We start from the raw sequence: 17354 nt of genomic DNA, 5'->3' as shown, positions 1-17354 counted from the left end.
CTTATGTTACAGGTTCAGTGCGGCTTCAGGCTTATCTATCATGCGATGTGTAAAGATTCCGAATACTCAAATTTAATTATGAAACGATTTATCTTTACGAGTTAAACCAATTTACTCAATTTCACACGTATTTAACAATTTAACAAATATACAAAAACGAAGAGGCCGCCTAACCTCTCAAACACAAAACAAAACCAACAAGCCAACAGCCGACAGATTCAAATTTCAAAGTAAAGTTCGCAGCAGATTCTGCGCAGGTGCAGTGCAAATCAAGTTCTATTGGACGAGAACGTCAGGTGAGCGACATCAAGTCTGAATTCAAAATTCTCGCGCGAACACATATACATCTTCTTCTAATACATCTTCTTCTTCTTCTTCTTCTCTATATAATAAGAGAGAGTAGGGTTGTGTTATTGTTCCTGTGTTCGTTTGTTCGCATCAAAACATGTCAACTTGTGGATTGCATACCGGAAAATGGGAATGATTTAGATCTCCAAATTTTGAACATAGATTCTAAAAATATCAATCTCGTGCACCTGAAAGCCCAAATTTCAATTTTCCTTCTAGATTTTTCAGAATTATTAATGTTCAAATATATTCATCTATGCTACCGTACATGAAGTTCCATAGGCTACATTGTTGCAGCCTAAAGTGTTTTTTATGAGGAGGTTATATGCTGTTACAAGAATATCATTTTCGAACGGCCGTGTAGCGCAACGGTAAAACGCTATAGTGAGGTCCACGTTATAATGACAGTATTTGATCAACTTTGGTGTTGCTATCCTTGTCTATTATTGGACAAAGCAGGTAGTACTATCCTTTTCTTGCTCCACAACGATGCCAAATCTGTTTTTGACAATGTAGAAAAATGATTAATCAAGGCAGAGAATCGGCAACGCTGTTCTCCCATCTCAATCCACTGTCATTATAACGTGGATCTCACTATAGCTTATGGTGCGATGGTTCATCGGTTCGAATCCCCGATGCTTCCCAATTTTTTTGTTCTTAATTTTTCCCTCGAAACATATTATTATCAATTATTTTTTGAAGGAATTTGTTTTCATTTCAATAATTGAACTTGGATTTTATCAAATAATTATTTTGAATGTAAAATTTTGCCACCAGTAAAATAAATTGGACATAGTCTTCATGATGTAGGCCTATCATTGAATTTCATAAGAAAAACATGAATAGATCACAATAAATAAGTAATAATTTAATATTTTCAGTTATAATGTACTATCAGACACGAATTCCCAGTGAAACGAGTATTTTAGGTATTTTGTTTGGAATTGGGAAAACAAAAGGCTGCCTGATTCAAATTGAGGAGGATCCTAATCGAACTAAAATTTATTGATGTATTGGAAAAATCAATATGATTCTGTGAGGTTTTCAAGTATTATGTATTTTTCAGTTTTCTATACTATAATAAAGGAAAGAACTGGCTTATAGGGAATAGCTGGAATAGGGAATTATGTTTGACGCATCATCACGTCTGAAATATACTCAACTGATTAATTTGAAATTTTGCATATAGATTCTTAATTAACCGAGGATGGTTATTTATGCCTGTTTTCAGTTCTTCAAGATTTCATTACGTCAAGTTTTCAATTTGTCATGCTTCCAGTTGTTGAATAGAAGCAGCTGAACATTTCTTTTAAAAGGGACACTAGATGATATAGGTATGATTGATTGGGGATCCAATTCGAATAAAAATAACTGATTTTCTGTCGCATCAAAACCGCACCGATTTCTCAAACCGTTCAAAAGTTATTCTCATTCAAAGATACTGATAAATCATCCATCTATCCATCATCTTTACTATAATAATGGAAAGAGCTGGCTCATACACGTACGTGATGTAGGAAAACTATGTTTGACACATCATCACGTCTGAACTACTGGACTGATTGATTTGAAATTTTGTATAAAGATTTTTCATTAACCGAGGATGGTTATAGGCCTATTTTCAAATTCGAATTTTTTATTACGTCAAGTTTTAAAATAGACCCTTGCGAAGCACGGGTTACCTACTAGTATCAAATATATTTCAATAAAATATTTCAAATGTAAATCATACATTGATTTACAAATTATTATAGTATATTGCAATTATAATGCAAATGAAAAACCACTCAATTGATAGCAGGTTTATAAATTTAGCCAGTTTTTAATGAATAAAAAAAACAAGCATAAAATCCTTAATTATATTTATGGTAACATAGGGAGATAGATTTGCGGTAAACGGTAAATTATAAAAAATGACTTTACCCTCCGAGTGACTGTAGGATCTTGTCTGGCCACTGACATAAGATGTCCAAGCAGAGTCTTTGTTCGAATGAGCCGTAGTCGTACATTGGTGGCTCTTGTCCATTCTTGCAGTACGGTCGAGTTGAAAAAGTCGTTGGATGATGGACGGTTGTGAAGCAGAGATACAACGATCTGTGATTGAAAAAATTAAGAAATATAATTTTGATTTTTGTTTAAATTGAATAAATACCAGCAATCGGGATTCTCTACAAAAATAGAATAGTAAACTTGAAGAAAAATCACGATCACTGATTAGAAATAAACAAATTATGGATTGAATTTTAATAAAAATATAAGTTTTTTAATCCACTTATAAAGTTCCATACAAAGCAGCAGGATAACACCAAGCGAGAGTATTATAATTTAAAAAATAGTAGAGTACCCGTCGACCGGGGTGACTTTGTCTACCCCAGGGTGACTTTGTCTACCCCAGGGTGACTTTGTCCCACTTCACGGAAAAATATTCAAATCAGTTTACCTCCGATCTCTGTTATCCGAAACCGATGTTCAACATTGATAGCCGTAGCCCTGATCATTATCGAAGTTCTACAATCGATATCTTGTCGAATCTCGATATATTAGTTGAATTATCGACATAAAACCAAACTGCTTGCTTCATCTTGTGATTTCGTTGTCAGAAAACTTCCTATTAGGAAACTTATTTCTAAAATATTTATAATATCGTACTTGCTTGATATTAATACGACCTTAATTTTCATTTTTAGCTGATTCTGCAGCTTAAGCCAACATGCCTCGACGCTAAAAAAGATCTTTAGGCAGCATAAACTGAAATAATTTTCAAAAAATAATTTGTGATTCTTTGAAGTGGATCACATTTATTTTCAATGTCATTATTCATTTTAAAGGTTAATAGTTGGTTTCACTTCGTCCAACTCTTGAAAATGAACTTTTTCCAAATATTTTTCAAAGTGAGACAAAGTCACCCCAACCCCTGGTTGACATTGTCTCTTAATTTCAAAATAAAACATATATCTTTGTTAAAGTGGAGAAAATATGAACTTTTTATAATGAAAAATACTCTTCAAACATTGCAGAATACAATAAAAAATATTGCAAGAGATTTGTTGCAACTCAAGTATTGATTGCAAGCGGTTGAAAATCTCAATTCCCCTGATTGGGACAAAGTCACCTCGGTTTACCGGTATGTATTTGGACAATCTATATTATATATACATATGTAAAGAGATATTTATGATTTATATATTATTATTTTCTTATTTTTAAGTTAACATTTGTATTTTGTTTAAATTTATTGTTCATCATTTTTGATTTGCTCTTTATTTGTGATTGTTTTTTTAAATGGCGAAATAAATGATTTGATTTGAAAAAAAATCTATAAAAAGCCTCACCGGGCAAAAATAGTATTCTTTATACAATTAATGTGTTTTTTATAATTTACTCACCTCTCCTCCCTCCAGAGGGACAATTTTCGAGTACTGTGTTTCACAGGTGACTGAGTCATCCCTTGAAATTGGGAGAGTGCTGTTGTATCCGAAATAGTTCTCACAGTCACTGAAATAAAAAAATTCTTGATCAAAAACTAAAAATCAAATTGGTCCAAAAATAATAAGTTTCATGAGAGGTTTTAGAAAAATTATGATTTTTGATTAAAATTATGATTATAATTATGGTATTATTATATTGAATCTTTATGAAGGCATTGTATGGTATATGGAATAATTAGGTTTGGCACACACCAGTTAGTCAATACAAGACAAGACATGATCAGATACGTTTAGTCACAATACTTCACATAGTTGCATATGACACAACTCATACTGATTAGTCATTGCAATTAGACATGTCTTCATAAGAAACTATGTGAAGTATTGTAACTAAACGTGTCTGATCATGTCTTGTCTTGTCTTGACAAACTGATGTGCGCTTAGTCTAGCTGCCTAGTCCGTGTTCAATATAGCCTAATAGATAAATCACAATAATACACATAAAAAATACTCTAGTGTTTCATAATAAAGTAACCTATAATAATAGTGATACTCTTGTATGCATCACAATGTTTCCATGTCAATAAAAATCCTTAGAGGATTTTTACAGTGCATGGTTCTAATCTTCTATTGAATTAAAATTATTATTTTCTTTTTTTTGTAAGATTTCTTTTCTGTTTGTTATATTTTCTATAATAAACTCCCTTCTTCTGGGGGTACCAGGACGAAGGAAAAGGAAAAAAAATTATTATAATTATTCAACTTACATAACAGTATCAGCGAAATACTGCCAAGGCTGCCAGGTTACTCCATTGTCAGCCGATCTCTCCAGAGCCCACACTCCCGGACGAGGCGAGTTACCCATTTTTATGAACACATAGGCAACATGGAATTCCTAAAAAGAGAACAAATAATTTACATTACATCATTGAGTATTGTATATTTTACAAAAAATAGGTACTCTATGTGGCATAAGACTTCCAATAATGAACAATTTTAATGAGGCTAAAGTATAGTGAGGTCCACGTTATAATGGCATTGAAGAAAGATAGGAGAAAAACTTTGCCGAACCTCAGTCTTGTCAATGCCTTCTATAGACGGTAGCTGATACAGGTTTATTGATGTAATATTAACTGTTCATTCTCGTTTAAAATAATCAATTATATTTTTCAAGCAATAAATTATATTTCTTAATAATTTCATAATGAATTTACATAATTAAGATGAAATATTAATTATTAATTCTACATTGTTGAAATACGATCTGGCAACAGAGCAAAGCTAAAAAGAGATAGCGCTATCCGCTTTGTTGAATGAAAGACAAGGCGATACCATTGCTAATCAAACACTGCCATTATAACGTGGACCACTATAGACTATATTTTATTTCTATTTTCTCCTCTTGAATCTTTTTTTCAGCCAATTTTGTTATATTTTTTTATCTTTGGCGTTTTTTTCTTTCTCTCTGTCATGCTTTACTAATTGTAAAAATTGTAATCCATTAATACTCTCAAAAAAAATTATCCAGTCATTTTTTTCTGTCTTTGGCGTTTTATATTTTCTTAATTCCTGTAATGCTTTTGAATCTTTTATTCAGCCAATTTTTGTTATAATTTTTTATCTTTGGATTTTTTTCTTACTTTCTGTCATGCTTTAGGCCTACTAATTGTAATCCATTAATACTCTCAAAAAACATTATCCAGTCATTTTTTTCTGTCTTTGGCGTTTTATATTTTCTTAATTCCTGTCATGTTTTACTATTCGTGATCCGTTACTTTCAAAAAAGAAGGAGAAAGCTGGTAAAGCGATTTTTTAATGATTGATTGATTTATTTGGGACTGCTGAGGAACGTGTATTTCGGTGTGAATGATGTCACAATCAGTTCATGTACAGTCCTAGAGTGAATTCGAACCGAGCAGGGTCGAAGATCAAAAGAAGAAGAGAAATGCAGCTTTATTTGCTTTATCATTAGAACGGAGATAAGGCTGAGCGATAGATTTGACATGTGGGAAGCAAATTTCCTGTATAAGAAGATAGCGCAAGGATGTTCCTTCCCTCATAGTTTCCCGGAATTTCAAACTCAAAACTAAAACATTATTTCAATAAATTTTAAAATCAAAACTCAATATGAAACTCTAAAAGAGTTTTTTTAATTACTTTTCAAGTGTAAAAACACAGATCAAGCCATTGCTTATGTATCATGGATCTTGAGTACGTACAGTAATAAATTAATACGATACATCTCAATACCAGGCTACGGTACTTTGTTTGCCAATTTCCGTGTGGACTACCCCAAAAGCAACATATTATTTATAAGCTACAGTGCCTACGAAGATACCATAACCACTCCAAAGATTTTCATACAAGGCCTTGTACTGTAATCTATTAATTTTTGTAATCCCAATTTCAAGCTCAAAATAAAGCAGATTTAATATTTAATGAGAGTTTGTAGAGATTGTTGACAACATTTAATGTGGATTCTTGTTCAATAGTTATTAAAATATTTCAGTCCGACAAACAGTCAATCATTGAAATGTAAGAAATGATGATTTTTTTACACTCTTCTAAAATAATATAAGCCTACATCTATTAATTCATAAATGGTTCACGCAACTAATCTAGTTAGTCTATTCCTCAATCATTCAATAAGTGTCGCTCTAGTCCTATGGACAGAACTTCAGAGAAAAATATTGACAAGTGGACAAAACAGGTGGACAAACTGTCTACAGTGAAATGAAGGGAGGATCTGAGACGATCTGGTTCTATCCAAACCTTCGAACAAGATTCATTCAACCTTGTAAAATTTGTTGGGCATCCATTGTGTCAAAATATAATAGAATACGGCTTCCTTTCTTTGGTAACAACCTGCTCTACCGTGTTCTGCTACTGTGGAATTTCTGGATCTGAATCCAAAGCATTTTTGAGAATTCAGAGGATTAGGCTACATAAATGTCTACACTACAACTACTACCTACAAGATAGTTAACCGAGCGAAGTGCGGTCTAAGATTCAAGTCGACGGTTTGGCATTTCTCTTAACGTTTAAATGTTTATATGTTTATATGTTTATGTGTTGTGCATTTACGGCGGAACGCGGTAATAGATTTTCATGAAATTTGACAGGTATGTTCCTTTTTTAATTGCGCGTCGACGTATATATACAAGGTTTTTGGAAATTTTGCATTTCAAGGATAATATAAAAGGAAAAAGGAGCCTCCTTCATACGCCAATATTAGAGTAGAAATCAGACTATGGAGTTATTCATCATAAATCAGCTGACAAGTGATTACACAGATGTGTGGAGAAACCTATGTAAACAAAGGTATTATACGTCATCACTATGCATTTTAAGCAAAGCCAATTCAGAAGGTGAATTAACTTCATCAAAAACACGGCATAATGAAGCTTTATGAAAAAGTGTTTGTTATAATCTTAAAAATTGATTAAAATGCACTAGAAAAAGGCTAAAAAACAATAACAAAATGCATCCTACATCATGGCTGCCTACATCATGGATTAGCTATATATACTGTATAGTTTTCGCCACACTGCACAGAAAGCAGCTGTTTTCCAGTCTCTACGTAGATCTGAAAGACATTGTTTGCAGACGACTCTCGTCTGACGTCAGAACAGGTTTCTTTCCGGCCTAGGCCGGAAAGAGTAGTCTTTCCAGCCGCTAACATGGAACTAAGAAAGGTGATCAAAAAACAGCTGATCAAAAAACTTTTCATTATTTGTGTTCATTATTCAATAATTAAAACATAATAATATCATCTTATTGTCATTTGAAAGAATAAAAAAGTATAAACTCAACCTCCCACGTAATTGAACATTATCTTTTAGGTTATTTAGACAAATCAGAATAAAAAATTATAATACTTGGACAATTTCCTGATATTCAGATTACCTCAGATTTGCTAGAGCTATCACCTTCCATTTCTGCTTTCGGAAGTGTTTAGTAAACAAAACTATTCTCATATATATATATATATATGATTTATTTTTGTGTGTGGCGAAAAATAGCGTTCGCACTATGGGCAAAAATGTTTTTCCGGCTCTCAATCTTTACTAGTCCTCGGCCTACGGCCTCGGACTTGAAAACTGATTTCGAACCGGAAAAATCTCATTTTCTTCTCTAGGTGCGAAATATACTATTGTTTACAACGTCGACCTAACGCTTCGTCGCCCGAGTGGTTGTCTCCCGTCTATTGCTGTATTTCCATTAAGGTCTATAGTTTCAATCAGGCACTTGTGGATGAGAATATTGCGTGAGGTCTACTGTTCACAGAACTACTAGTGTAGAGTGACCGTACTTGATGGCAACCCCAATACCATATCTGCTTGTAAAATGAATTTAAAGCTTATTTGTCTATGGTAGGCTATGAGTTAGTTTGAGAGCAAACCACGAATCAGTGAAATTAAATTTTCATCTAAAACTAGTTGATGATTCTGAATACGTATCATTATTTTCATTTAGCTACTGCAGGAGCGCTGCTTCCTTCTTTGTTGCAGTTTCATTATGACGCGAAGGAAAGCAAGAAAGAAAGATTGAATGGAGGAAAAAAGATATACTGTAGTTATGTATACTATCTACCAATTATTTTATTTTATGCTTCCATATTCATATAAATTCAATTATAAATTTATTCATTCAACAGTAGGCTACATACACAATATAATCATTCAAAAATGAAAATTATTGTGAGAGAAAATACAGGCCTACAGTAAAACTCTCCTGTTGTAGCCTTTTCATCTCCTGAATCTAAAGTTGAAATAATAATATTATATTGATAAAGAAACGACATTAATTAGAATTACGGTACGATACCTGAAAAATTATCCCGTATCAATAAAAATAAAAATATTACCAATCATCTTATATTATATACTGCATGTGGACGGACTCTGAAAAATGCTGCTTGAAATCTTTCAAATCATTCCCTATTTCATTTTTTAAGCGGAATACAGTGATGTCTGATGACTATAATTTGCTCAGTCTTATTATTTCGTACCACAAAACTCTGAACTCCTAACACGATTACAAAATTCTTTTCAAAGATACGCCCACATTATTGACTTGAATAGAACAGAATAACATTCTTGTTAAAATTTAGTTGAACAAAATCTCCTTTGTGTCAACTCTCTTTACATCTTGGATTTTTGGGAGGAGCAATGATTAATTGATTTCAGTCGGATTCGTATGCAATTTGGAATGGTGTTTACTTTTTAATATCGTAGCATATCTTCCATACCAACATAGAAGAGAAATGGATAGAATTGGCATGTTTTGTGTTCACTTGATAAATATAACATCAGCATTATAATGATTAATTTGTTTATTTAATAATATTCAAGTTTAAGAGATTACACAGTTCTCTAGCGTCTAATCTAACCTCAGTCCACTATAGTGTATTTTACATAAATAAAAATAGAAATCTATAGGTGCGTACAGATATACGCTCCGCGAACATGAGCAATTCACTTAATCAGCTGATACCAAGCTTTTTATATCTGTATCTTACCGTTTCTGTAAAAATACAGATATAAAACAGATATATACAGCTGATTAAAAGTGAATTGCTCATGTTCGCGGCGCGTATATCTGTACGCACCTTAAGAACCCTTTTTAAAAATGTATTTTACATACATTTTTTTCGTAAAAGCTGAGATAAACTAAATCGAGATGAACTTAATCGAGATTCAGAGATGAACTATTATAGTTTTCGTCTCTCTACGGTAAAAGCTACCGTATCTGGAAAAAGAATAGACCAACACCTAATGTACATCCACCTCTTGAATTTGTTCGATAAAACAATATTAAAGTATCTCTATCCAATCTATTTGCATTTTCCAATTTTTTCTCAGACATTCACTAGAATATTTGCTATAGCTCCTCCATCTGAAAGCAACAGCCAACTTGTAAAAGTCTCCTACAGTTTTGTTCAGTTCCTCCTCAATAAATGAGAGCCAGATGTTGACGGTTCGAGGATTTTTTCTGAATGAGTGAAGGCCTTTCAAGCTACCTACTCCTCCCTTCCCCTTTCCAGGCTTACCCCACCACCCATCCTTCCTTGCCCGACAACTAAAATTATCAATGGTCTTTCTGAGACTCGCTTCAGACTAGAATCCATCCATCCATCCCTCAAAAGTTCAAAAGAGAGGCTCCCTTACTTGCATTCTTTATTCTGCAACTTTACTCTAATATATTCGTTATTTATTTAATTATATAAAATAAAATGAGTGGTACCCTTGATGTAATATGTTTACTTAAATTAGTGTTTAATTAAAATATATTACAAGGGTTCAGATGGAAATAATGAAATTATTTGTTAATTACTAATGAAATATTTAATTGGGATTTTCGTTTAATAATAATTGTTAAAAGGGTACCGTACGTACTAGTTATTTTATAATTGAACATTTAAGTAGCCCTATTAAAATACTTCATTACCGTATTATTTATTATAATATGTCGATCATTTTATAGTAGCCTTCAATTATGTCATTATTATTCCAGCATTTAATAATTATTTATTCATTTATTACATTACACAATCACAATATCAAATTAATGATTGGGAGAGAATCAACAGGATAAACACAAAACTGTTTCTCTTCCTAATTTTGACAAAAATAGTACAAATGAGGTTATGAAAACTTTATTATAAAGATTACAAAAATTTACAGTCCAAATATACATTATACTAGAAATTTTGTATTTTTTATATTATAATTCCAATATTATTATTGTCTGCTCAAGGCTTCTTTTTCCAGTCACGTCAAAAACTATTGTAATTTTATGATTATTTTTATTTGTAAAAATATTTCTTGTATTTAGCAATACATTCATTATTCATTATTCATTACCTTATTCATTATTCATTATTCATATTCAATTATTTAATACCTAGTGTCATGGAAGCGAAAATATTTTTCATATAATCGTTATAGTCGAAGAAGACATTGGGCTACCTCTGAATTGATTTTTATTAAGTATCCTACTTATTTGAAAAATGAATAAAATTAACATATACATTTTTACAAGGATACTGCACTCATTCTATCTAGAGTCTATCTAGACATACAGGTAGGGAAAAGGCGAAGCGAACTCTGAGAAGCGAACATATTTTTCATATAATCGTTATAGACGAAGAAGACATTGGGTTATCTCTAAATTAATTTTTATTCAGTATCCTACTAATTTGAAAAATGAATAAAATTAACACATACGACATTTACAAGGATTCTGCACTCATTCTATCTAGAGTCTATAGGCGTACAGGTCAGATACTTATTTTCTCTATAATTCGCATCAGTTGCAAACTTTGAAACATAAAAATTGAGCCCAATATTTCTAAAGGTGTAAAGGCATCCTTTACATGGGTTTGCTACAGTACCCACTGTACCTATATGTATATTCTATTATTTCTTTATAACCATGATCAGTTGGAAACATAAAAACGAGCCCAATATTTCTGAAGGTTGTCCTACAAATATTACAGAACATCATCTTCATCTTCATCTTCGGCAGACTACCGCAACTAATGTTGAGAGTGGAAGGGTCGGAGATCGGCTGCTCTTGTAACGTGTCATTATTTCCCAATCATTCTGTTGATGAGAGCAGATCACTCTCCCTTGTTTCCGACCTACTACAACACTCGTGAAAGCTCTCTCACTCATGCACGCACACATACAGCACACAGACTTGACTGGCTCATAGCGCCCCTGCGAGTTCAAAAGTTCTAAAACACAAACCAATTTTCATATTTTTTTCTTTTGTAAGTTTTAAACCGTTGATAATTGTTGGCTTCTCTCCATCTTCATTCTACAAAATTAATCCAGTAATTTCATTGATCTGGGACAAAATAATATTGTCAGTTTGCCAATCTGATTGTAGATTGTAATTTGAATTATATTGGTGAACAAAATGTTGATATTGAATCAGATATACATATTTACCATTAAAGTTTACTCAGGGCCTAACATAAAGTATAAAAGTTTACCACTAAAGGCTTACTTCATAAAGGGTTGGTTACTTTCACCCATTAAGGTCATTAAGGTTATCTTCCACTTCCACCCTTCTGACCATTAGGCTATTACCAATGTATCCTACAAGCTAAATTCTTCCTTTCTCGTTGAAAATGAAATTTTAGTTTACCGCGAATCTCCGTTCAGGGTTTCAATTGAATTTAAAGTTAAGGTTTATTCTCATTTTCATTAAAGTTAAGGATTATTCTTATTTTCAGCAAATTGGGCTATTATTTTTGTTAGACATGAAGAAAACTAATAATACTTTCAATGCATTTCTATGCAATGATGCAATGATTGTTGGAACAGAAATAGAAATAGCTGACTTCAGCTATTCCTGATACCTTTAACCTTGTACTTAGCTCCTCATTATTGTTGTAGGCGAGTTTTACAATAAGTTAGTAAACAAACAATACATGGGAATTTTACTATAGAAGCATTCCGTGCCTGATTGTCTAGGCCTACTTGATGAAATACAATAAACTAGACCGCAGAAAGTATTCCAGTAAATTTCAAGGATGATGAAGGAAGTTTTTGAATAATTCAATATTATTCTGATAATTAAGAATAAGAATGCATAGCCTATAAAATTATTAGACTATTATTCTGAACTATCCAAATAATTTAAAGGGCAATTTCAAATTTCAATTCAATCATCATCTCAAGTTGTAATTTCGGTTGGTCCAAGTTACAATATCAATCATGCATTTTACATATTTCAAAACTATCCAGCACTGTAAATATAGTATTACTTTTCTCTTAATAAAGTAGGCTACCGTACATCTCATACTATTTTCAGCGTTTTATTTTATTACTATAACAGAGTCTCTGTTTGGCTTGAAAATGTGCAATACCAGCACGAAACGGACGTCGCCACATCAAAGAATGTGAGTGTTTTTTCACTTTAAAGTTTTATTGACCGAGCGAAGTGAGGTCTAAGATTCAAGTCGACGGTTTGGCATTTCTCTTAATGTTTAAATGTTTATATGTTTTTTATGTTGCGCATTTACGGCGAAACGCGATAATATATCTTCATGAAATTTGACAGGTATGTTCCTTTTTTAATTGCGCGTCGACGTATATATAAGGTTATTGAAAATTTTGCATTTCAAGGATAATATAAAAGGAAAAAGGAGGCTCCTTCATACGCCAATATTAGAGTAAAAATCAGACTATAGTATTATCCATCATAAATCAGCTGACAAGTGATTATACACCAGAAGTGTGGAGAAGCCAGTCTATTGCTGTATTTCCATAAGGTCTATAGTTTCAATCAGGTACTTGTGGATGAGAACACTGCGTGAGGTCTACTTTTCACAGAACTACTAGTTAAATACGATAGTAATAATAATATTGAAAACAAGATGGATAACCAACAACGTTTTATTTTAATAAAATCTTCAAGACAAGCTTCAAAACACAGACAGAATTTTTATAATTGTAGGGAGAACCGTCAGAAATAATTGAAGAAATTCTTATTAGTTGAAGAGAGATTTCAGTACTGTATTGAATGAGAGCGCTGTTATCTCATATAATATGTATGCGGTACATCCGCTGATCCAGCCGTCGGTCTTATCTGTATGAACGGGCAGAGGTCATCAAAATATGTGGGCTACTTTTTGTCTCAAGCCGAGAAACAGTGTTACTATTGTACTAGTATTAATCATGTCAGAGATTATGAGAATAATTGAGGAGTGCTGTGACCCTCGTTTTTATTCATTCTTTCATTCGAGGAAAAACTTGGTACTATAAACTCATTTTCAAAGCATAATTTATTATTCTTGGGAGGAAGAGGAGTTAGTGGGAAATTTATGGACCTGATTAAATGAGTGTTCTATTTTTTAAATAATTTATCATTCTTCTTGGAAGGAGATTTTATTTGATGAGAGTAATTCAAAAATTATTCAGAGGAGGCGTCGAAATTATTTTCCGAGAAAAATCAAATATGTTTAACAAGAACTTCAATACATTAATAATATGTACTGTCTTTATGAAATAAATCATAGTACCCTTTAAATTAATAAATAATAAAACAAGAATACAAATTGTAACGTTTTATTACTTTATTAATTTTGAAGGGTACTATAATTTTATTTTATGAATACAAGAAAGTAGCTCTGGACTCATACATTTTGAAAAAGATGTACTGTCATAATATTTATCTGAAACAGAGAATGCCTCTAGTTCAACTCAATGTAGATAACAATTCGAGGCAAGCCAAGCAAGCTTGCTGGCATCTATTTCATAAAAAAATGAATTGGGAAATTGAAAAATGTTAAGCCTTCTAGTAGCCCAACAATCTAGATGGTCAGGATTGAAGTATCTGCAAATGCTTTTCTTGACTATTATGGCAACTATGTAATTTTAGCCATATTGTAATTTCCTATTGTTCTTTTTTGGATAGTGCATATGATTTGTGTTTCTCCTGGAAAGTCCACTGTACTCGTTAAATTAATTACCAGCGAAAGCCTGTTAGAACTTATCTATGACGTGCCTCTTGTCCTAGTGATGTAGGTGGCGATTTGAGATGAAAGGAAATATACCACAGAATTAATCAATAAATAAACGGTCATTCTTTTTTCAACCACTGATTGTCCATGAATTAAAGACGAATGTATATGAATGAATCATTTTCCCACTAATAGTTTATTTTTTATTGTTTTTGAAGGGACAGATTCAAGGATCCAAAGGTTCAAAGAACCCCACACGTCAACCGAAGCTTATTGTGTTCCCAAGTAGTATGTTAGTTAGGCAAAAAGTCACTTTCAGACTGATTACTCCTCGTGACCTACGTGAGTTCCACCCCTCGCTTTTTTTAGGTCTTTCCGCTGAGAGAGGGGACGCCAAACTGTCTCTAGGGCGCCCGGCTCCCGGCCACCCTCGACTCATCCTCTGAGCCCATTTGTGCCTGGAGTTTCACCCATCTCTGGTCTCTTAGGTTTTTCTTTCTGCCCCTCCGAAACTCTGCAGGGTCTAAAGCCTCACCTCTCTCAAGAAGTTTTGCCTGAATGGCCGCCCTTCTTTGAGCAGTGGTGAGTTTTGGCCTCTCCACCACAAACTCGTGGCCTACGTGAGTTCCACTCCTAGCCTTCTTAGAGGTCCTTCCGCTGAGAGAGAGGACGCCAAACTGCCTATAGGGCGCCCGGCCACCCTCGACTTAGCCTCTTGACCCACATTTTTGCCTGGAGTTTCGCACATCTCTTGTCTCTTTGGTTTTTCTTTTTGCCCCTCCGAAACTGCCCTGATGGGGCAGATCCCGTGGGTTTGAAGGCAAGGCAACTTCTGGAGTTGCCTTGAGGTCCACTAATAGTTACTTACACTTATGATTATTCTTTAACATAATTGCCGTTAATATTGAGATATTTGTCATACCAGTGGACCAGCCTGTCAAAATCCTTTTCATAAAATGCTGCCGCCAAATGAATTTCAACAGGGCTATATGACGTTGTTTTGGAACTCTCGATACTTTTTGGGCTCTGCCCTCAAAGCCATGTCTTAAGTTAGGAGAAAAGATATGAGTTAATAGTGGCCAAGTCAGATATGTATGGGGGTGATCGAAATAATCCCATTTCCATTTCCATTTGAATCCCATTTTAATTATTCCTTTTAAAAAACGATTAACGCCACGCAACCAGCAAGCATGGCGGTAGACTCAAGTGAGATGACCTGTCCGCACCGATTACAGGGAGTTTGGTGGGGATGAGCTTCACCTCTTTGAAAATCGCCATTTACCGCTTTTCTGAGTCTTATGATATTAAATCGGAGGTTAAAGTACAATTACCCTCATAGGTAGCAATAAATAGATAGGTAGCGATCTATGAGTTGATGACTGACCTGTCCAAGATCGATGGTGAGGTTCACCTCATTGTACTTGGTACCCCTGGAGAGGGGGGGACTCTGCCACCAGGTGGACGAGCCGTCAACGGCGAACTCGGGAGGATGTCGTTTGTCCGGCCGTTCCGGGGTCGCAGTGGTCACATACCTAAAATCAAATACACACAAATTGATTAGCTAATGTAAATAAGGGTTGCCGTTTGTCCGGTCGGAGTTCAGATTATTTCTTTGAATATGAAATTTACTGTGATGTAGGGAAATGAACGTGAACTCCTACCTAAAATTGTACAAAATTAACAAGGTATTTTGAAATCATTGGGTAACATTATAGAGTATGATGTATCCTCAGAAGTATTATAATGGAAAATATGGAGGTGATAGCATATCTAAAATTATTTAAATTACAGAGAAAATAAAAAACTCAATAGAGAATAGAGCATCATTCTCTGAATCATTGTTATTAGAGAATGAGGAGAAGAAGGAGCAGAAGGAGGAGGACATCCTCTGAATAATTGTGAAGAGAGAATGAGGAGGACATACTCTGAATCGTATGATGAGGGAATGAGGAGGAGGAGAAGAAGGAGAATGAATAAGGGAGTGAGGAGGAGGAGGAGAAGGAGGATGGATGAGGGAATGAGGAGAAGGAGTATGGATAAGGGAATGAGGAGGAGGAGGAGAAGGAGAATGAATAAGGGAGTGAGGAGGAGGAGGAGGAGGAGGAGGAGGAGAGGAGGAGGAGGAGGAGGAGGAGGAGGAGGAGGAGGAGGAGGAGGAGGAGGAGGAGGAGGAGGAGGAGGAGGAGAAGGAGGAGGAGAAGGAGAAGAAGAAGAAGAAGAAGAAGAAGTAGGAGGTGGAGGAGAAGGAGGAGGAGAAGAAGAAGGATGAAGAAGAGGAGGAAGGGAAGGTGGAAGCGATGGAGACTATCAGTATTTTGATTATTTAAATTTGAAAAATGTAGAAATTATAATTATGTAATTTATAAGTGATTTTCATTAATTTTTGTGAGATAATACATTTTCCTATATCTTTTCGACTTATTCAACGTTCATTTATCTCAGGATATGAATGATATGATAAACAATCACATTCAGGATCCTGTATGAATCATCAATTTCTCTCTTTCTCCGAATTTAAATACAAAAAAAAAATAATTTTAGGCCTATCAAATAGAATTTCTGATGAGAAATGTTAGCTTACCAGCCCCTGAATGAGCAAAGTATCCTCTTTTTCAGCATTGGGCACAAGTTTGCAAAACAGTTCAGGACCCTCAGTGCCTTCTCCACATGTGGCGGTCGCGGTGATTCGTCTCCCTTCGGCCAAATTGAAGTACGGCGGTGTTAAAACTTCTCCCGTCACTTGTTGCAAGTCCAACACCACCACAACCACTACTAATACACTAAGCTTCCACGCTCGCACTCGCACACCCGCACCCATCTCGTCGCAAAGACGGACGGACGCTCACTGAAAAGTTGAGGGCGGAGTTTCGGAGACGGGAGAGCAGCAAGGATGCACCACTGTAAATTTCCCTAGCGGCGGAAAAAAATCCCTCCCTTTCTGAAAGTTCCCTTTCTTTCTATTCCCCTGTGAAAAGTTTTTCAGAATGGCACTACAGCTATGGTACTATGCTAAATAGCTACCATACCATGTTAAGATTAAGTTCCGTTATATTATTGTTGATCAGTGAGATAAAAATCTTTATTTCAACTTGGCATTTCAA

At 34.3% G+C, this 17354-nt stretch overlaps 1 protein-coding gene across 1 annotated transcript in view; it reads right to left on the bottom strand.

Annotated features, from left to right (window-relative positions):
• The window catches only part of LOC111061978 (laminin subunit alpha), a 125417-nt gene extending 108314 nt beyond the window's left edge, over positions 1-17103 (bottom strand). The window contains 6 exon segments of the mRNA XM_039431341.1: positions 2272-2442; positions 3735-3843; positions 4544-4671; positions 15638-15766; positions 15768-15785; positions 16835-17103. Of these exon segments, the coding sequence (XP_039287275.1) occupies positions 2272-2442; positions 3735-3843; positions 4544-4671; positions 15638-15766; positions 15768-15785; positions 16835-17071 (792 nt within the window). The 5' untranslated portion in view covers positions 17072-17103.
• Positions 17104-17354: the final 251 nt, after the last annotated feature.

The sequence above is a fragment of the Nilaparvata lugens genome, chromosome 6 (genome assembly GCF_014356525.2).
Source record: "Nilaparvata lugens isolate BPH chromosome 6, ASM1435652v1, whole genome shotgun sequence".
Taxonomy (NCBI): Eukaryota; Metazoa; Arthropoda; class Insecta; order Hemiptera; family Delphacidae; genus Nilaparvata; species Nilaparvata lugens.
Note: the sequence above shows the minus strand (reverse complement) of the source record. Positions and strands in the feature narration are given on the sequence as shown.